General features: G+C 41.4%; 1 protein-coding gene across 6 annotated transcripts in view; it reads left to right on the top strand.

The window, feature by feature from the left end:
• The window catches only part of MED12L (mediator complex subunit 12L), a 325,613-nt gene that overhangs the window by 72,001 nt on the left and 230,835 nt on the right, over positions 1-22,777 (top strand). For all 6 annotated transcript variants that reach the window (XM_059163744.1, XM_059163745.1, XM_059163742.1 and 3 more), the window contains exons 6-11: positions 78-247; positions 2,712-2,822; positions 3,862-4,131; positions 8,202-8,351; positions 9,142-9,241; positions 9,527-9,663. In XM_059163744.1, the coding sequence (XP_059019727.1) occupies positions 78-247; positions 2,712-2,822; positions 3,862-4,131; positions 8,202-8,351; positions 9,142-9,241; positions 9,527-9,663 (938 nt within the window). The remainder of the gene's footprint in view (positions 1-77; positions 248-2,711; positions 2,823-3,861; positions 4,132-8,201; positions 8,352-9,141; positions 9,242-9,526; positions 9,664-22,777) is intronic.

Raw genomic sequence — 22,777 nt, 5'->3', positions numbered from 1 at the left:
AATCAGAAAGGGGGGAGAAAACATTAATTCTTATATTCATCATATCTGGAAATTTAGATTTTTTTTTTTAAATGCAGAGTGGACACAAATATCTACCAGATATCTTCGAGAGCAGTTGGCCAAGATTTCTGACTTCTACCACATGGCTTCCAGTGCGGGGGATGGTTCTGTCCCCGTGCCACCGGACGTGGAGCAGGCCATGAAGCAGTGGGAGTACAATGAAAAGCTGGCGTTTCACATGTTCCAGGTGACCTCAGGAACCTCAAGTCTTTAAAGCATGCTTTTAAGAAGAGAGCAGATTCCTTATAGTTTAAGTGGTATCTTTATATAAACCAAATACATTCATGGCAAGTAGTCTGATATTTCTCACCTGGAGTTGTAGTCACGGTAACGCCTTTGCCTCGAGATGACACCTGACAGCTGCTTCTTCTGTATATTGATCTCCAGCTTGCAATGATCTTAGCTCTTTTAATGCTGTTAATTTTTTTGGTAATTTTTCTATTAAATATCCCTTCCAAACCTTTTATTTTGCAAAAACTGGATATGTTTAATTCAGAAAAATATTTGTTGGTGCTTCCTAGCTCCTTGATCTCCACTAGGGCTTCGTTTCTCCATAGGAGGGTCATCTTAATTTGGCCCAGCGACAGTTGAAAATACAGTTGGGAGGATGAGTGAGGGCCTGGAGCAAGGACTGAATGCTCTTTGGACAAGCTGATGTAAATCATATTGACCAGAAGAGGGCACTTGTGCTATTATTTGCCTTTGTTCCTAGCAAGGAGGGAGAAGTGGATTGGGCTGAAGTTCTCTCACTAGCGGAGACTTTCACTGCCTGCTCTCGTGATCAGAGAGGAAGGGGGTAAAAAGGATGTGTGATTTCAAATTTTCCCCTTAGAACTTTATAATTTCCAGGTTGTAATTGACTTTTTCTAAGAGTTCAATGTAGGAAAAAGCCTGGTTCTTTGGGAAGTAGTATTTGCTAGTTTTAAGGCTGTTAAAACCACTCTTAGAAATCCCAGTTCCATTTAGCAGGGGACTACCTTGGTACCTTCCCTCAGCCTTTATGACTTTTACTGAGCTAAGGATGTAGTCTGCATCGTTGAAAAGATTGTCTCTCAGCATGCTGAATATTTTTGGAAGGATTACTTTATGTATGGGGAACACTGAAATCAGTATTTCTTTAATAAGAGGCAGTTAGGTCCTAGAGAGATGAGTTTCACTGGGACATTCATGTTTGGATTTAAAAGTCTATTATATTTTCATTGGCCATATTCTGAAAAGTAAAAAATTGTACAGAAATAAAGGTATGGGTAAATACACAAAAGCCTCCCGAGGGTGGATGTGACGTAGCCATTGATAGTCGTGTTTAGGGAGATTTATTCTTTTTGAAACTTGCTTTACCATCTCTTCTTCTTAAGTACAAAATTCCATTTAATTCACTTCTTTATTAGATAGTTCATGTCACAGGTCTTAAAATTTCAAACTTGACTTTTTCTGTGACTAACCTTTTAACTCTTTGATTTTAAGCTTTTTAAAAATTAGAAACGAGAAGCAAGTAGATACCTTGATACTATGTCAGTGTGATGTCACTGTCACCTTTGAAATACTGAAGCTATAATTATCAGGGTATTTTCACACAAATTGTTGATCATCATGATGGTGGAGCCCTGGGAATAGATAGATAGGGAAATGTTGCTAGGAATCAAGTAGGAGTTCATATTAACTACTAAGGTTGTTGCCACAGTGACTGTAGAAATGTGTCTTTCCCAGAAAACATACCTTTTTGTTAATGTTTTGAAGATTCTTTCTTGATGTGAATCATAATGCAAAACTAGAACATGATATTAAATGCATACGTGCATAGACTGTCATAGAAGAACTGTGTATTTATATGCATGTGTGTATGTTTATGTGAGGATAGTAGATGAAAATGTTAATGGTGCTTATGTCAAGAGGGGCTAAACCACCCCTGTGGGGAATTTTGGAAATTTGAGGTGAGTTGTTACTTTTAGGGTAGTTATGTTGGAATACGTATACTTTATTTTTTAATAATTTAAAAATTCTTTGTTAAAGATTAATTAGGACATTCTGTTGATTTTTAAGGTTATATAAAATAGGTTATATATAATTTTATTATATTAATATTGATATTAATTTATATATAATATTGTTATTATATATAACCTATTTTATACATAGGTTATAGTATCTGAAATTCATTTTAGGATAGAGGCAGGGGTTATTAGGAGGGCATTAGATCTGATGGGATTTTCATCTGATGGGGTCTTTTGTTCTTCATAATTAACACCATTGGACAAGTTTTCTCCTATGAGTATAAGTTCGTACTCTCCTGAAATCTAGCCAGGTGCTTGACATGCCCTGGGAGTCTCAAAGCTTGTGAATTTCCTTTCTCATAAGAATTAAATTTTTTTTTCAGTTTAGAATGAAGCAGATTGCCCCCCCCCCCAAATCCAACCAAAAAAACCCCCAAACAACAACAAAAAAAGCCATCCTATACTGACCAGTCAGAATCACACTGGGTCTTTGTTTTGTTTAGAATTTGGACTGTGATCCAGGAGACTGTATTTTTACTATAACAACAAAAATAATAATAATAAAATTACACTTAAGCGTGAGAGTAATAGTGCTCTTTTTGAATGTTAACTTGGTTTTGCTTTAACGTTATCAGTGTAACTTTTCTTTGTTCATTGAAGGAAGGAATGCTAGAGAAACATGAATATTTGACATGGATCTTGGATGTTTTAGAAAAGATCAGACCAATGGATGATGATCTTCTTAAACTCTTGCTGCCACTAATGCTGCAGGTAGAGTATGTGCGATCCTGAGCCGGGTGATTCTATGGGCAAGAAATGAGTCTGATAAGGATGACTAAGTACATAGAGGTCGAAGAGGGAAACATTCTTTTTGGAATGGAAGGGAAAGATGTCTTGATGCTACACACGTGAAGTGATCAAGAGGCAATCATTTATATTGGCCATGTTGATAGATTTTAAGCACCTGTCCTTCTAAAGTATTCTCCCCCTGACCCCTCTCCAGCCCTGATTTCTCCTGTCACTGAGCTAAGCAGACAGCTCTTTAAATACCATTTCCTGATGCACACAGATTTTTGGGAAAACAAATTCTCTCTTTTTTAAAGATTAGAGGGTTTTCTCTATCTTTTGATGGGCTGGGAGCTTCCTATTTTTTAATGATTGCTATAAGGTCTGTTACAATTTCGGTTATTTGGAAAAAAATGTATTTAGGAAAAAAGTTTTCTTGGAATGCTAGTACATGGACTTGATAGCTGAAGTGCTATGCGGGTCTATGTAGTAAAAAGTGATTCTCTTCCTCTCCCTAGTGCCCTCCTGGGCATGACACTGTGCTAGTGTCCTGTGTATCCTCCCTGTGACAGTCTGTGTCTGTGCTGTCCGTGAGAGTAGCCACTAGCCAGATGGGGCTTTAGAGCCCTTGAAATGTGACAAGTGCAATATGAGATGTGCTCTTAGTATAAAATGCATACCACATTTCAGATTTAGTTCAGGAGAGAAGTGCATAATATCTCATTAAATCTTTTTTGTGTTGATTATCTGCTGAAATGATAGCATTTTGGATATAATGGGTGAAAGAAAAGACATTACTCTTTTAAATTTTGCCTGTTATTTTTTTTCTGATGGTTATTAGGAAACTTAAAGTACATGGCTTGCATTGTTTCTTTTGGATGGCACTGGTCTCTATGGTACTTTTGAAGGGTTTTTTTCTTCTTCTTCTTTTTTTTTTTCTTAATGAAAAAAGTCTTTGTTAAAGTAGTTGTTTCACTGAATAGCATCGGACATGACTGAAGCCTGGTGTCCTTGTGCTTCTCAGTATTCGGACGAGTTTGTTCAGTCGGCTTACCTGTCTCGTCGTCTTGCCTACTTTTGTGCCCGGCGTCTTGCCTTGCTGCTGAGCGATAGCCCCAGCCTCCTTGCTGCCCACTCGCCCCACATGATGATAGGACCAAACAGCTCAAGCATCGGGGCCCCCAGCCCTGGCCCCCCCGGCCCTGTCATGAGCCCTGTGCAGCTGGCCTTCTCAGACTTCCTGTCCTGTGCGCAGCATGGCCCCCTGGTTTATGGACTTAGTTGTATGCTGCAGGTAAGTCCCCGGCCGTTGCTATTTTATGTTACAGTTCAGCGTAGAAAACGCCCGAGTTGAGAATTGCACTTTCAACTTTCATGGCACACTCCGATTTCTTCCTCACCCAAATAACTGACAAGAGTGACATTTCATGTTTTTATTTCTCTCTGGAAGATATGTTGCTTCTGTGTAGAAGAAAGTTACTGTAGTTGTCCTTTATTACACTGTGCAGCAGTTCAGTGATAAAAGCCTTCTGGAACCCAGAGAATGAGTCCACTGTATCACTTCTCTTCTAGAAAGACCGTTCCTCCATGCAGTGTTCCATAGCTTCTGCAGCTATGGAAGCTGGTTGCCATCCCTCTCTGGTTCTTTAAAATCCGGGTCACTCACCAGGCTCTGTTTATCTGCCATATATCACTGCTTGTGTGGTCCTTGAACATCCAGCAGCTTGTAGGCCACAGGGCTGATACTGTCAGGAATGAGACTAGCCCTGTCCTGCAGAAGCTCCCAGGTCAGTGTTCAGGTCACATTTCTTGGGCTCTTACTGTGTCCTGCTCTTTCTTGTGGGGCTGTGGGGCAGGGCTGGCCATAAAGACATGTGCTCCACTCTGGTAGAGTCGACGGTCTCGTTGGGAGGACAGGCTTGTAGAGAGGACAGTTCCCATATCCTCTGGCCAAGGCTGATGGAAGGATGCACAGGGGACTAAGGGAGTTGAGAAGTGGAACTTGTAGTTCAATCTAGAATTCAGAGAGGCTTTCTGAAGGAAGTGGTCCTGACTAGTGCTTATAATAAGGGTTGTTTTTGTTTTGTTGTTTTTAAATAAAAGGTGCTAAAAACAGTTGGCAGAACAACGTGAGAAAAGGGCCAGAATGTCTATTAGTTATTGTGTGTGAAGGTTGGTATTAATGGAATGTAAAGCATAAAGCCTGTTGAGGATCAGTTATAGAAGACTCCCTGTTTGTCTTAGGATTGCGATGCCGTTGCAGGGTTTTAGACAGAAATGACACGATCGGTTGTGTGGTTTAGTTAGATTGTTCTGGCCACAGTAGAGGGAAGATTTGTGGGAGTGGCGAGGTAGGGGAAAGAGATGAGGCCAAGCAGTCAGTTTGAGAGAGGGTAGGTAAGTTCACTTTTGGACTGTGTTGGATTATTTTATTCTTTTGCATCACTAAATGGATCTGTTCAAGAGATTGTCTCATTCTGAAGTTGGGGAGACCACCAGCCAGATGTGTGGGTTTGAATCATTGAGGACCACTAGGCTCACCCAAATCCCCAGAGGGGGTGAGATTTCCCAAAGAGGTAGCAGTGAGAGGCGAGCTGTGGATCTCGGGGGGCCTGCGTGGTTGAGAGGTGGCAGACGGGAAGACCATGGGGGCAACCATGAAAGTCTGGCTGGACTGGAGAGAACACACAGTGGAGAGTATTGTTACCGAGTCAAGGACAGTGAGAATAAAATAGGATTATTAGGGTTCTTTTTTTATTTGAGAGAGCAAGTGAGCATGAACATGGGAGAGGGGCAGAAGAGAGGGAGAAGCAGACTCTGCACTGAGCAGAAGGCTCAACATGGGGCTTAATCCCAAGACTCTGGAATCATGACCTGAGCCAAAGGCAGCCACTTAACTGACTGAGCCGCCCAGGCATCCCCAAGATTGTTAATGATTCTGTTAAAATCCTAATAAGAGCATGTATTGTGTTGTAAGCACTGTTGTAAATTATAACCTATAGTAAGTCATTCAGTTCTCAGAACCATCTTATGGGATTGGAACCACTGTTACTGCTGCAGTGTTAGTGATGAAATGGTACAGGTCACACAGCAAGCAAGCAGTAAAGCTGGAATTCACGCCTTGCCGTCTGGATCCAGAGTCTACACCACCATGCTAAGCTGCTTCTCTAGGTACTGCAGAAAGTTTCCAAAAGGAATTAGTAGTGGGCAGTGCCCAGTGGTGGGGGGAAGTCTGGTAAGAGATGGCTGGATTGTCTTTGGGAAGACTATGGTCACTGATGATCACAGTGAGAAGCCATATTAAGGTGGTTTGAGGAGTGATGAAGAATGGAGAGAAATAATGTTATCTCTTCTTTGAGAAACATGTCTGTGAGGGAAGAGAGAGAGAGTGCTGCTAGGCGAGTGGAGAGTTTTAAAAGATTTTGTTTGTTTTCTGAGACAAAGGTAAACTTGTAGAGAGAGTGAGACTAGAAGAAGCACGGTGTTTGAGAGACCAGTGCTTTGGATATTGGAGGCTTTGGAATTCAGAACACTGGCAAGGGTGCCATCATGGACAGGAGATGGGAGACGCTCCTCACCTGCCCCCCCCCACCCCATGCAGGAGGAGGGAGATGGGGATGTGGGCCCGTGGGGGCAGGTGCATTGGTGGGGCTCAGGGACTTGACGTTCTTCGTCTGCCATCTGCTTCCCACCAAGACATTCCCTAGACCTCAGAATCTAGTTTTCTTAATATTTAATTTTGCATTTTAGAAAAGAAGAAATACTGTGTTCCCTCTCTAATAAGTCCAGAGTCTGTTGTTGAGTGGTACCACAGCGTGGCAGCTAAGACCTATTTTTTTTTTAGCATCATTGCATACATGAGTTTAGCCTCTGCTCTGCCACTGACTAACTTGAACCTTGAGCCTCTGTTTCCTGGGTGTGAGGGGGATGGCGACAAGTCCTACTTTATTACCTCAGAGGGTTCACGTTGCAATGGCTGAAGGCTTCCAGGGCGCCGTACCATGCGGAGTAAGTGCTTAAGTACAGCGGAGCCGTAATCTCTAGTTTCCGTGTAGGAGGCAGCAGGCTCTGCATAGTGGTTCCAGGCACCTGGGCTGAGGTCAGTCTGGCTGGTTACTATGTCTCCCCCAGGGCTCATGTTCCTCTGGTGCAGTTGGAGGATGGCATTGCCTCCCTTAGGAGCTTCTTGTGACCTCCGGGTCAGGTGGTCATAGAAAGTGCTTCATGCAAGCTGGAGGAATGAAAAATGTCTTCAGGGGTCTGAGGTGGGGTAGACAAACCACAACCTGGAGGCTAAGTCCAGCCCAGGAGCTAAGAATATATTTTATATTTTCAGTGAGTTTATAAAACAAACAGAAAGAATATGTGACAGAAATTAGAGGTGACCCACAAAGCTTAAAGCATTTACCGTTTTTTTTTATAGAAAAAATGGCTTTTTATAGAAAATTTCCCACCCACTGGTCCATGGTTCCTGCCTGTCCAGCATCTATGAAGCTACATACTGCATTACCTTAGAGATTATTGCATAGATTTAAAAGAAAATTCCTTTTTAGGCTTTATAACCTTAGAAATGACATATTTTAATTCCATCTCATTTTTCTAATTGAATGAACTGTTTTAAGTGACAAATTTTCAGTGGTGATTACTGTGTTTTTATTAACTTTCCTAGGTTTTTGGTGCTGGAATGTTAGTTTATGAATTATGATATTCCTTGATTTCTCAGTCAGTAGCTATACTCCTGCATTTCAAATTAATAATTCTTTTTTTGGGGGGTGCTTGTGTGTCTCAGTTGGTTAAGCATCTGCCTTTGGCTCAGGTCATGGTCCCGGGGTCTTAGGATTGAGCCCCATGTCAGGCTCCCTACTCAGTGGGGAGCCTGCTTCTCCCTGTCCCTCTGCTTCTCCCCCTGGTTGTGTGCATGCTCTCTCTCTTTCTTTCTCTCTGTCAAATAAATAAAAAATAAAATCTTAAAAAAAGAAAAGTAATTCTTTGTTTGTTTGTTTGTAAAGATTTTATTTATTTAACACAGAGAGTGAGCGAGAGCACACAAGCAGGGGGAGAGGGAAAGGGAGAAACCGAATCCCCGTGGAGTGTAGAGTCCAACATTGGGCTCCATCTGAGGATTAACTGATCATGACCTGAGCTGAAGTCAGACACGTACTGAGCTACCCAGGCATCCCTCAAAATGAATAATTCTAGTTTTATCTTAGGACTTGAAAATTTGGGAATAGGGTAAGTGGTCCATGTTTTAAATTCAGTGGTAGGAAACTATAATATTGTTATGACAAGGCATCATTTTTACTTTTAAGCTGTTGCACTTTTGTCATTCTGTTAAATATCTGGGTTTTCCTGCTTCATTTCTAGACTGTCACTCTCTGTTGCCCAAGTGCCTTGGTGTGGAATTATTCCACAAACGACAATAAGAGCGCGAACCCAGGCTCGCCCCTGGATCTGCTGCAGGTGGCCCCTTCCAGCCTCCCCATGCCTGGTGGGAACACCGCTTTCAATCAGCAGGTAGACTTCCTGTTAACGGTGGTTTGACGGGGCTTTTCATTCTTAAGAGGCGTCACTGCATAGCAGGCTGAGGTGTTAGCATCTCAGGTGCTTGGGTGCTGTTCCCAGTCCTGCTCCCCGTCTCTCTGGGGGATATGGGGGAAGTATTTAGCCTGTCTGAACCACAGAAGTTCATCACCTTGCACCCTCTCCTCTTTCCCTCTTGCTGGGAAATTCTCACAGAGTTCTGCCGCCCACACCGTGGTTAACGGTGGTTCGAGTACATGACCACGGCGCTCCTAGTTGGTCGTCTGTGATATTTAGTAACTATGTTTTGATGGGTTAGTTTGATTAGTGCTGTGCTGGGTTTTTTGGTTCAGAAACTTAAACTTAAACCACAGGATCTAATGTTGAGACTAAGATCCCTGTTTTTTGCCAAGCATTTTTCTTAAATTAATAAAACATGCCTCCTCGTTTTCATACACAGAACAATGGCTCAAAAATGCTACTTTAGAGCTTTCACCTTTCCATATGATATTCTAAAAATTTTCACTTATAAAGCAAGCATTTCTTTTTTCTTTTTCTTTCTTTTTTTGGGGGGGGAGTGGTGAGCATTTGTTATTGAACACTGGCACTGAACCATTGAACCACCACTGGTAAACTTTGAAGTGCACTTCTTGGGCAACAGGCTAAATTTGCTGTGATGTAGTCAGGACTGTAAGATGCTGTGCTCATGTGGAAAACCTGACATGATTTAGACAGTCGCTGTGGCTTTCCTAGAGCAAGTTAATTAGAAGCGATTATCTTTCAGGTTCGGGCAAGGATTTACGAGGTGGAACAGCAGATCAAACAAAGAGGCCGTGCGGTGGAAGTTCGGTGGTCTTTTGACAAGTGCCAAGAGTCAACAGCAGGTACAGAACACGAGGGAGGGAAGGAGTGCCTTTGAGTGTTGGACTTTATGCCGTGTTTCTGATTCTTAAAAAATCTGTCCCCGTTGTTAGTAAGGTCGCTCACACAGATGCCCTTTAGTTCCTGGCTGTCTCGAACGTCAGGTTTGGTTTCATTGTCAGTTCTTACATGCCGCTGATAATGACACTTTCTTAAAATCCCTTTTGCCCTACGTAATGATGATTTTGTACTGTGCTGTTGTGGCTTTGTTTGACCTCTTTAACAGCTTCCTTAATTTCCGCATCTAGGGGTTACCATTAGTCGGGTTTTGCACACGTTGGAAGTGTTGGATCGACATTGTTTTGATCGGACTGATTCCAGCAATTCCATGGAGACGCTTTATCATAAGATTTTCTGGGCAAACCAAAACAAAGATAACCAAGAGGTAGTTAATATTTTTCTTCTCTTTATTTAAATTTTCTCATCATATTTTCTTTTTTTTTTATTCAGTAAATTTTGGCAGAGCCTTTCCTAGAAATGTAATAGCTTATGAAGGTGTCTACACCCTGAAATAATTTTATTGTTGGACTAAAATGCCCCCAGATTATTAAAATGAAATGTCCATTGGGCTGATCAACCTAGGTTTATTTATTGGAAAAATTTTTCTTGGACCTTTTATCATCACCCGTCACCCTTATCATTTTAGTTCTGGCAAAATATCCTTCATCTAATGATTGGACCTTATATAATGGTTTGGCTTTAACTTAGGGGGAATAGATTTTAATATTTAGAGCAGTGAATGAATATTGTGGGCATGGTCTTTGGAGAATCTGTATGCCATGAATTAGGATTCTCCAGAGAAACAGAACCAGTATGGGAAGGGGATGTATATATGTATACATATATGTGTGTACGTACACACACACACACACACACACATATACACATATGTATGTACACATATTTATATATGAACACATATATGTATATACATATACACACATAAGTGAGAAAGAAGTGTTTATTTCAGGGAATTGGCTGATATGATTGGGGGCAGGCAAATCTTAAATCTGGCAGACCAGAAACCTTGGGACTCTTGATGTTGCAGTCTTAAGTCTGAAATTCATCTGGAAGCAGAATTCCTTCTTACGCGGGGACCTAGCTTTTCTCCAAAGCCTTCCACTAATTGGATGAGGCCCACCCATGTTATGGAGAATAATCTGCTTTACTCAAACTTCACTGATTTAAATGTTATCCACATTTAAAAAAATATCTTCACAGCAGCATCTAGACTGGAATTTGGCTAAAAATCCTGGGTACCATGGCCTAACCAGATTCACACATAAAATTAACTGATTATCACATTTATGATCTTATGCTTTCTTGGATTAGATTGTTTCATTATTGAACTCTAGAAACAAAGGTTTTTCTTTTTTTTTCCCTCAACCTTATTTTGGGACAATGAACAAGGCTGTGTTCTTTTTGCAATGGAAAACACTCATGGTATATACAGGTTCTAATAGGCACCAGGAATGAAGAGGTAAGTTTTAAGACATGGTACCTGCCTTCAAGGAACACCTCAGTTGACTGATTACTATTATCTTTGATTTTTTTTTTTAAAAGATTTTATTTATTTATTTGACAGAGAGAAATCACAAGTAGATGGAGAGGCAGGCAGAAAGAGAGAGGGAAGCAGGCTCTCTGCTGAGCAGAGAGCCCGATGCGGGACTCGATCCCAGGACTCTGAGATCATGACCCGAGCCGAAGGCAGCGGCTTAACCCACTGAGCCACCCAGGCGCCCCTTATCTTTGATTTTTGTATTAGCCTTTGAGAATGCATATGGGGAAAGGAGAGATTAAACAACATAAGCAATAACCTGAAACTTTTCCTTATCCCACCCTGATGTGAACCTGTTCTAGGTTATTCCTCTTTCTGGAATAGTTTATATTGTCACCCTGCTTCTCAAAGATAAGTTTCAAGTTCACTGGTGCCAACTAGAATACCAGACTGTTGAGTGAGGTACAGACTGAGCGTATTTTCTCATTCATTGTGAGGTCCCAGCAATGCTTTGGTACTTCAGTAAGGTACATTGATTATAAGTCTGCACATTTCTCTGCTGATTAACACAAGTTAGAGTGTTACTGTGTTCTTTTGGGGTGTCCAGTTGTAATAAAGACTTTCTTAGGTGAAAGATTGCTAGACTTCTAAGGTTTTTAATATATAGACGTGAGATATTTAGAAGGAAAGTAGGGATAACCTCAAATTCAAGATATCCTTTTGGACTGCTAAGCTTCTTGCTCCAAGTGTTGAGTAAAGACTGTGTCGTTCTCTTGTGAGCCTTTCAGCAGGTGCACCAAAACCACTTGAGTTTTGTGGTTAACCTGACTATATAGAACTTAGAGTGAAAGAATTGCCCATTCACCCACAGAGACTTAAGTTATTGACTAGCACTCTTAAGAGAAAATTATGAGTGTCTTATCAAGGGCAGAAATGAAGTTATATATATATGTGTATAAAATATATAATTATGTAAATATACATATAATTACATAAATTATAAATACATATATATATTTAAGTAGGCTCCATGCCCAGCATGGAGCCCAACTCAAGGCTTGAACTCACATCCCTGAGATCAAGACCTGAACTGAGATTAAGAGTCAGACGCTTAACTGACTGAGCCACCCAGGTGCCCCAAGTTTTGTATTTGTGAATCAAATCACACTATAAGCTTTCTAAATCTAAAGCACAGTTGTGGGGCACCTGGGTGGCTCATCGGGCTCTCTGCTCAGCAGGGAGCCTGCTTCCCTCTCTCTCTCTCTCTGCCTGCCTCTCTGCCTACTTGTGATCTCTGTCAAATAAAAAAAAAAAAAAAAAAAATACTTTAAAGCACAGTTGTCACCAATGAGGGACTTCCCCCAGGATATGGGCAAGGGGTTGCCACTAGAGGGCGACATGTGCTCATAACTGAGAGTCCTGGATGTTCTAGTGACCTGTTTCATCTGAAGGAAGGTCAGTGTTGTCCATTTAGGAGTAATTATTTCAAATGTTGACTCAATTATGGAAAGAATTGATGTGAGTGAGGTTGCTTTGTGGTTACAGTGCTCTTTTATTAGTAAGACAAATTATATTTTAAACCCATAATTCAGACTGCTCACCTTTTCTTAATCTGTCAGAAAGAATAGGCAGATCCAGTTAATTAACATAAGGATAATTTTTGATAAACATTATACGTTTTACAATATGGCTTTGGTGTTTGTGCGAGTGTGTGTATATCAAGGTGTGTATGTATATGCAGGCAAATGACAGTGTTTCATTTTGTGTTTTCTCTTCACCAGGGGCTACTATTTTCTTGACTACTAAGTCGCGTTATATATATATCTGAACTTCATGGATGAGCTGTGGAGTTGTATTAACTATGATCAGCTGTGTGACCTTGAGCAACTTAACTTGCAGGCTCTGTGCCTTAGTGTCCTCATTTGTTAGGGCAAGTGCTCTATGCCAACTTACCTATCCCTAAGGGTCATGAGCACTTTGAGCATTATAAAGCACTCTATAAATGTATTTAAAAACATTAATGATAAATAGCAGTAATTATTAGTAATATTAGTATTATGTTGGAAGAGCCAGTATGATGAAACTATACTTTTCTGATTAGGAGTTGCATAGAGTTGTGTGATTAGGATTCAGAAACAGGTCGCACTTCTTTAAAATGTGCTTTGTCTTTTTTTGGTTTCATAGTGTGTGTTAGGACTTAGACAACATGAAAGGTAATAGAGCAAGTGACCAGCCTCTGCAATTGCAGTGAGCTTGAGGTTTGTTTTTGTTGGAGTTGTTTCGGTCGGCGTGGGCCCTGGGTTGCTCAGCCTGCTTCTTCACATCTGTGTGAGCAAGTTGAACTTCACCCTTCTTTATTCCTTTTTCTCTGGAACTGCTGAAAGGAGATCTCGTCCTTTCCGCTTTCTTGTAGGGAGGTGGGAGAGCAGCTGTACAGATGGGACTCAGAGTCCAAAGTTCAGGGTTGTGTGTGTAGTTAATCTCCATGTTTGGTTGAGTCTGCCAAAAGCCATAATGCATGGGATAAAGGCACTGAGGTCCCCATCCTGCCCTGTACTTGGACTGTGGTCCTGAGACTGAGTATGCCCCACAATGGGGTGTGTCAGGCCTGCGGCCTACTCCCGTCTTGCTGCGTGGACGGCGTTATTCCTTTCCCCTCTCCTCTGTTGCGGCTCTCATCCTCGGCTGCTCTTTCTGCCTTAGGGTTTGGCTCCTGTTGTAAGAGAGGTGAAAATAGAAATCTTAAAACCCGCAATGTTCACTTACTCTAGATCTGTGCTGCTTGATTCTCCATTATAAAACTCGTAATGCTGAGGACAGGGCTTGGAGACTTGGATTGTACCGCCATCAGGCAGTGGTGCAAGTTAATGGTAGGCAGCCACTAGTTCTAGTTGCCCTTTCGAACTAGAGAGGCCTGTCTCAGATGCTACTTGGGAACACAGACCCACTGTCGTCTGATCATTCAACATTTCAAGAGAACTTGGATCTCAAGATTTACATGTAGATTTTTCCACTCTTAAAACATTCTGCAGGCCAGGCAGTGTCTGTTGGCCATGTTTGCCCAGTGCCTGTCACTTTGCAACTCCTGGTGCATGTTTTATGCACTGGCATACTGATTTGCCTGCTCAGTGTTTCAGAATCATTTCTGCTCTGGATGATGGAGGCAGAGAAGCCTGATGTCCACACAAGGGACTGTTGTTGGGAATGGGGGGCACCTCCTGATTCCAGATCCTGACTGAGTCTGTCCCTTGCAGCCTACAGGCGGGGGCCGCATTGCTGACCTCAAGTCTGAGGGTAGTGTGCCCCTCAGCCTTCCAGAGTACCCAGACTGCTTTCTTCCTCTTGGCTTCTTTCCTTGTTTGTGTTGGGTGTGAAGGGAGAAGTAGCTGCATCTTTGGGTCCCTGAGGGACACGGATGGAAGGGAGAGTCTAAAGACGGCAGGAAGAGCCGTCTTTTCACTTCTCTCTTTGGTGCCCAAGGAAGCCGACTTTATCCTGAGTAATGAAAAGGCCAGAGCAGCTGCAGCACGTACGTTTCCTCTTTCTCTGCTGTTATACAAAACCATCACACGCCCAAGCCTGAAAATATATATATTTATTGTTTCTTTTCTGCTTATTCATGAAGCATTCTCTGACTATGTGTGAGGAGTTCATACTGAGTTTTAGGCCCCAAGTCCAGGGCAGCTGTCTGATTGCTGCCAGGGCCAGAGCAGGCCGGCATCCATGTAGTTGAGGAAATCTCAGCACCATGCAAAGGAGAATCTGTTTCTGTCATTGCTGGACTTGTTACATGTTTTTTCCCCTGCCAGCCTGTAGTCCCAAGGTCAGGGTCAGTGTTCTTTTGGCTCACCAGCATATCACCAGTCTTTTAACACCATGTCTGGTACCCCATATGTCCTCAGGAAATACTTACTGAATTGGTTTTTGGGAGGCTTACAGAAAAGCTGCTGGGACAGTGAACTGGAAAGGAAAACCCTCTATGGGATTGGGTTTGGAAGGGTAGGGGTGCAGAAAGAAAATCTATAGAGTATGTTGGTTTTAATGATGGTAAGGCTCAGAAGTATAAGAAAGCATGTGCAGGTGGAGGTAGGAGGGTGGCTGACAGAGTTCTCAGCTGAAAAATCAGATTAACAGTGTATTTCTTGGGCACATTACGTACAATTCATCTACTCTTCATGAGTCTCAATTTCCCCACTTATAAAATGGGATTTCTACCTCCTGGTCATGTGAAAATGACCTGAAACAATATCGAGAAAACATTCAAGTGTACTATTATATCTGAAATATTTAGGGAGGCAGTTTAACTCTAGAGACGTGGAAGGAATATGGTCTTATGGGTCCCTGGGGACTACTGTGGACGCGCGCGCACACACACACACCCATCACACAGACCATTAATCTAAAATGCATAGCCAGGATCTGTCAGGCTTTTTACATTCTTTGATGTTCACAAAGATTTCCCCTCAGCAGGGAAGCCATCCGGTGAGACTGGCCCACACCGGGGGACACGGCTGCAGTGCTCTCATGTAGTGAAAGAGATCATGCTCCACTGTTCCAGGGTATTTTGGGTTGGTGTTACTGTTGTTGCTTTTTAATGTTTAAAAAAAGTCACTTTTAAAAATTAAGACTCAAGATAACAAGTTAAATGAGGCAGAGGTCAAGCAAACAAGGAAATACACCTGGATGGCTTTCCGTTGAGATGTGTGGGCTGAGTTTTAGAATTGTTGGTGCTGATCACAGCCCTGCCAGAGCCACATGGTATTGGAGAAGTCACATGGTTTCCTATTGGGTGTCTGAAGGGTGGGTGGGGGTGTGCGCCAGCCTCTTATGGCTACCATTTTCTTCTTTCTTCAGGTAAATTTGTTGTGAGAGGGTGATTATATTTACATGGTTGGGGGTGGGGATGGCATGTCCAGACATTTAGACATTGCTGTAATTGTAAGGGTCAGTCATGAATCCACTTAGATTGTGGTGGGCCTCTTAGATTGTTTTTGAGCATGTGATGCAAGTCTTTTTTCTTCAGCCTTTTTAAAGTACATCTTGAGCACTAGGCCCCATTATGTGTTATGTCATCTGATTTAATTATTCCTTGGCCAGTGAGAAACCTGTTTTAAAAAACTTTTTTTCTTTATGTCCTACTTACAGATGAAGAAACTGAGGTGTAGAGATGATGAGTCAGTTGTCCAAGGTCATACCCAACTTACTGGTGGGAAAATAGGGATTGGAATCTTAAATGGTTCTAGAACCCAATTCTTTCTTTTAAACATTTTTTATTAAGAAAAAAATTTTTTTTTTAATTTTTAAGTAGGCTCCATACCCAGTGAGGAGCCCAATATGAGGCCTTGAACTCATGACGCTGAGATCAAGAGCTGGGCGCTCAACCGACTGAGCTACCCAGGCACTCCTAGGATCCAACTCTTGACTAGTACATTCTATTCCTTGTCCCACTTCTTCTTCTTCTTTTTTTTTTTTTTTTAAAGATTTTATTTATTTATTTGACAGAGATCACAAGCAGGCAGAGAGAGAGAGGAGGAAACAGGCTCCCCCCTGAGCAGAGAGCCCAATGCGGGGCTTGATCCCAGAGCCCTGGGATCATGACCTGAGCCAAAGGCAGAGGCTTTAACCCACTGAGCCACCCAGGCACCCCTGTCCCACTTCTTCTTCTTCTTCTTCTTCTTTTTTTTTTTTTAAGATTTTATTTATTTATTTGACAGACAGATCACAAGTAGGCAGAGAGGCAGGCAGAGAGAGAGAGGAGGAAGCAGGCTCCCCACTGAGCAGAGAGCCCGACGTGGGGCTCGATCCCAGGACCGTGGGATCATGACCTGAGCTGAAGGCAGAGGCCTCAACCCACAGAGCCACCCAGGCGCCCCCCTGTCCCACTTCTTTAATAAATCATTTTATCTCAGGTAACTGTAGTGGAACAAACAAGTGTCAGATGTAATTTTGGAAAAAGGAGGGAAAAACCTTTATAGTTACCACAGTTTCCATGTTAATATTTGCATACTTATTTGTAGGAATAATCTCTGATTTTAAAAGGCATAACAATTTCAGCATAGTAATAATATTTAAGTTAGAAAATCCCAAATCTTCGGGGCACCTGGGTGGCTCAGTGGATTAAAGCCTCTGCCTTTGGCTCAGGTCATGATCCCAGTGTCCTGGGATTGAGTCCCGAATTGGGCTCTCTACTCAGAGGGGTGCCTGCTTTCCTATCTCTCTCTCTGCCTGCCTCTCTGCCTACTTGTGATCTATCTCTCTTATCAAATAAATAAAATAAAAATCTTAAAAAAAAAAAAGAAAATATTCGTGGGGAATCAGTCATTCATATTTAGGAAGATTTTTCATATGTGCATACTATTTATATGTAAATATGTCTTCTGGGTTTGTGGTTAACAGTCTTAGTCGTATGCTCTTCATGGTGATTCTGTGCGTTAAGTGCTATTTATGATCTTGTGCAACAGGCTTATATTCTATTAGCAGTTTAGACCACGTTTTAACATAATGCAACTCTTGAAATTCATCCAGATCTCTGTAATGTGCCTCAGGTTGCAAACCATATAACTTGCTAATAACACTGCTTTACATATTCTCCCTTGTTATTTATTGGTGCTGTCATGAGACTTTTTAATCCAGATATGACCATTTTGTTTAATGTTGACTAAGCATGATTAATTACATTTATAAACATATCCCGTTAGTCTCAGATTATAACGCTATTGAAGAGCTTTATTCAGTATCTGATCTCAAGTTCTTTTAGTTTGCTGTTGCTTATGGTAATGAGTCATTGGTTTTTCCCATCCCCCCTCTTTTTTTAAACTTTTTTTAAAAAAAGATTTTATTTATTTATTTGACAGAGATCACAGGTAGGCAGAGAGGCAGAGAGGGAGTCTCTCTCTCTGGGCCTAGCAGAGTGCCTGATGTGGGGCTCAATCCCAGGACCCTGGGATCATGACCTGAGCTGAAGGCAGAGGCTTTAATCCACTGAGCCACCCAGCTGGCCCTTCCCATTCCCTTTTATGGTATTATTTTATAATATAGGTAACATATTAACAAAGCTCTTAAAATAGCAAACAATCTCATCAAGTATCTTCTAATTTCTAGAGGAAGCCTGACTTTTAGATGTAGTTGTCAATTGTTTTCCCTTCTTTATTTGTTACAGAAGATATGTGGTTAGTTTTTATAGACTGTTATGTTATTCAGTGACCGAATAAGAACTGAATTAGGCTTAGTCTATCAAGTTTAAGCACATCATTTCTAGGAAAGAAAAATGTGACAGATCTTCCTGATGATGAGGACTTCCACATTTGGGGTACCTTTATTAAAGATGTAAATGGGACCCTAATGATGTTCATTAGCAACAGAGTTAACAATGATTTTAGTAGTTTACCACGTGGGTGTGTCCAGAGTTCATGAGGCTAAATTAAAAGTGCTGTTGTTTGAAGAACCTTGTTGATTTTTGAATTTTGTGTCCATTCGTTGTCTTTTTTGTTCTCATTATAGCAATTATTTTTTCTTGTCTTGTGTTTTTTAAAAATATTTGTTGAAGTACTAGTTATTACAATACAGTACAGTATGGTTTATAGTGTTATTAGTTTCAGGTGTCTTGTGACTTTCATGCACATAGGGTGGAATTTATTATTGATATGAAGTGCCCTTCAGCCTACAACTTGGACCCTTCTCCCACTCTTCTGCCTAGAAGGGGAGCATGTTGACATATGAGCTCCTCCTGTGGAGCATGTATCATGGATTTGACTCTTAGGTCAGTGACTTTGTAGTTTTGAGACATTTAACGAGTTATTTAACCTTCAGGCCTCATTTGCTGAAGACCGATAGCATTGTAGTGAAAGCATCAGAACGGGGCATACTGTAAAGCAAACACTCCTTATATACATGAGCAGTAACCATTGTTCATTTTGGAACATTTCCTTTCAATATTTTCCTGGGTATTTATATACATATATATGGACACTTAACAGGTCGGAGGATGTAAATGGATTACATTCTACAAAATACTCTGCAAGATTTTCTTCTCTCTGCTTACTGTTGTCCAACATTTTTTGCTTATTTTTCTTCTACTTAAGATGTTCAGCTCTTTTATTCTGATAAAGTCTTCTAGTTCTCTGAGTTGGTGGAGGAAGATAATCATTTTATGTAAACTCTAGTAATGTTACCATATCCTTTCAAGTATCTATTTCTTCTTCCCATTGGCTAGATCCTTCAGAATGATTCTTAGTAATAGTGTTCAGACCAGCATCCTTGACTCATTAAATTAGGAATGAGAATACATCGAGTACTTAGCACTTAATTAGCTGTTAGATTGCCAGATACTGTTTTATATTAAGTGAGTGCAATGTGTATTTTGGGGGAGGAGAAAAAAATGTAAACTCCTCTGACCATTGTCTGCCCCGCATCTTACCTTGTTTTTCCTTTTGGTTTCAAGTAATACAGTGTTGCTTTTACTCTATGATGAAGAATATCTACTGTGTGCCAGACACTGTGGTAGATGGCTGAAAATAAAGCCATGAAAAAGACAAACCCTTGACTTATACAAGTGTGTGATCTAGCAAGTGATAGAAGAGGAACAAAGTCTTTGGAAATTCATTTTCTGCACACCCATTTGATTATAAGTCTGGCAGGTTTCTCAGGCGGTAGAAGTCCAGCTGTAACAGTGGGTGGCAGTGGCTGGTTGGAATGGGGCTTAGCTGCAGGCTTCCTGGTGTGTGTGTGTGTTTGTGTGCGTGTGTGTGTGTGTGTGTCTGCGTGCACGTGTACATGGGAGCTACTTGAGAGATTTCCATGTAACAGTGATGCTCCTTGTGCTTCTAGGGATCTTGATTCAGTGATGATGGGAGCAGCAGAAAGAAAGGGCTTTGGAGTTAGGAATTAGGTCTCCTAGTTCTGCCACTTTATATCTCTGTGCCTTTGGACCTCTTAACCTCTGAACCTCTGTTTTCTTATCTGTCAAATGGTAATAGGAAGACCTACTGCAGAGTTCCTTGAGATTAGAGATGATGTGTATGAAACACCCAGTGTCTGCTCGATATTTTCAGTCATTACTTCTGCTACTACCTGTGGCTAGAAATTTACAAGTGTTGTTACTATTATTGCCATGATTACATGTTTTAATTTATGCCGTGGCTAGAATTCAGATTCTTGACCCCCTGGTTTGGCTCTTTTTCTCTGGCCTTAATTTTATGTGCCACAGCTCAGTTTCTCTCTGTCTCTTTCATTCTTCTCTATCCTTGTCGTCTCTATGGAGTTGTGGACTCAGGGTGCACGCAGTGGACTATTAAAGTCTTACTATCTATTATGAAGTGCCAGTATGAAAAGCTGCCTGTTCCTGCTCCTCAAGACTCCAGCTCTCCTTTATAGTATTTGAGATGGTAAAGGACTTTCTTTAGTTGTTCTCAGTGGCATGTCTCCATGTCCTCATGGATTATTTGAAACCAATAGCTGGAGTTCTGATAATCGTGAAGCCACCTTGTGAAAGATGCCTGTTACATGGAAGTAATATTCTGCGCAAGAGAGCAGAACACTCCGATGTCGTAAGCATCGGGAGTGGAGGCAGAAGAGCCCGGAGAAGCTTGGAGCTCACACAAAGGCCATTGTGTACTCTAGGAGGAGGGTCAAGACTACCTTCCCAGGTTCTTCTGAAAACACAGCGTTGCTGTACTTACTTAGCTCATATCCTGAGATTTATGCTGTGGCAAGAGTTTTATTAATTAGCTGAGTGATCTTGGACAAGGTATTTAACATCTCTATGCCTTGGGTTCCTTAATTGTAAAATGGCAATGTTAACTAGATCATAGGTAATAAAGATTAAAAGAAATAATTCCTGAAACACATTTATTGCAATGTTGGACTATAAATTGAGTAAGCACTCAATAAATGTTAACTATCTTTATTACCGCCTGAAATTTGCCAACATAACTTTATTCGTTATTTTTAAGGGTGATTTTAAGTCCATACTAGGTAATTTTATGTTTTAAATTTTCATTAAAAATGACTGAAAAGAGGAGCATCTGGGTGGCTCAGTTGGTTAAACATCTGACTCTTGGTTTCAGCTCATGTCATCATCTCAGGGTCCTGAGATCAAGCCCCGCGTGGGGCCCTGCACTCAGCACAGAGTCTGCTTGGGATTCTCTCCCTCTCCCTTTGCCCCTCCTCTCACTTACACATGCATATGCTTGCTCATGCTCTCAGATAAACGAATCTTAAAAAAAAACGATTGAAAAGGTTAGGAAGTTTCAGCTTTTAATTTTTGTTGTGTCTCTTTTGGTCAGTTAATAAATGCTAAGATTTTAGTAATGGTAGAATAAGCAATAGATATGGCAGAAAACGTATCTTGAAAAAAAATTTTTTTTTAAAGATTTTATTTATTTATTTGACAGAGATCACAAGCAGGTAGAGAAGCAGGCAGAGAGAGAGAGGAGGAAGCAGGCTCCCTGCTGAGCAGAGAGCCTGATACGGGGCTCGGTCCCAGGACCCTGGGATCATGACCTGAGCTGGAGGCAGAGGCTTTAACCCACTGAGCCACCCAGGAGCCCCCTGAAAAATATTTTTGATCAGAATAGAAAGTTTTGTCTGGTCAGGGGTCGTCTCTTAGAATTCCAAATGTTTTTCAAGATTGAGCACAGAATAGCACAACTGATAGAGTGATTTTGTATGTGTGTGTGTGTGTGTGACCAAAGAATTGCCTAAAGTCATCATTGCTCATGGGAGACCCCAATTCAGAATTTGGCACTAAAGCTAAGAGGATGGGGTATCCCTCTGTGAATCCGTGAATCCCCTGGAGCAGGAGGAGCAGTATCCCTAGGAGAAGTAGGGGTGCAGCTCCTGGAAGGGGGGAGGAATGATAGGCTGGTAGGGAGCTGACCTTGACTGAGAGGGGAGAAGGCTGTCGGAAGGGACTTGAGCCTTACTTGTAATCATGCATCTTTGACTTCCCCTTTTCCTTTGTTCAGTGGCAGGGCCCTTCAGGCCGCCTTCCTTATTTTAAATATCTTTTAATTAGATACGAAATATCGCCATTTGTCTGCAGAAAAATAGAAAGAAAAATTAAACAAACACTACAAAAATGCCCATAGTTCATTGTCGAAGACAAATGCTCTTGCCTGTGAACCATCCATAAAGATTTTCTCTCTCCCTGTGACTTCACTGTCTTTTCTCTGATTTGACCCATTAAGAGCCTCTTTCAAATTTCAGAGGGAATCTGTCAATTTCTGGGGGCTAGAAGAGGAAGAGTGTTTTAGTATCATGCTTCGCTGATGACTTGAGTACTCCTATCTTCTTACTTTAAGATAATTTTCTTGGGTTATATTTTTAGAGATTGAATTATTAGAACAAATGATATGAAAAAATAGATATTTTAAAGGTTTCATTTTTTAGATAGCATGAGCAGAAGGGAGGAGATAGAGGGAGAGGGAGAAGCAGAGGGGCTCTATCCCAGGACCCTAGGACCGTGACTGAGCTGAAGGCAGACACCGAACTGACTTAGCCACCCAGGTGTCCCATTTTCCACTTTTTATGTGCTTGTTTAAAATTACTTTGAATTTCCTATTGCTGCCATAGCAAGTTAGCAGAAATTTAGTGGCTTAAGACAACACACATTATTTCTCTTGCAGTTTTGGAGGTTATGGTCTTACTGGGCTGTAATCAAGGTGTCATTTGGGCTGCATTCTTAGGGAGACTGTACGGGAGAATCCATTTCCTTTTGTTTCCCAGCTTCTACAAGCCACCTGCATTCCTTAGCTTGTGTCCCCTTGCTCCTTCTCCAGAGTCATCAGCACAGCATCTTCCAGTCTCTGACCCTGGCTCCTGCTTCTCCTGTCAAATCTCTTTACTCACAACTACTGCTGTGCTTAAGTTGGTTCCACCCAATAATCTGGGATAATTCTCCCCTCTTGACATCCTGAATTTAATCACAGCCACAATGTCCCTTTTGTCATTTAAGGTAATGTATTCATATGTTCTGGCTTTAATATGTGGACATCTTTGGGGT

Source organism: Mustela lutreola, chromosome 2 (assembly GCF_030435805.1).
Source record: "Mustela lutreola isolate mMusLut2 chromosome 2, mMusLut2.pri, whole genome shotgun sequence".
Lineage (NCBI taxonomy): Eukaryota > Metazoa > Chordata > Mammalia > Carnivora > Mustelidae > Mustela > Mustela lutreola.
Note: the sequence above shows the minus strand (reverse complement) of the source record. Positions and strands in the feature narration are given on the sequence as shown.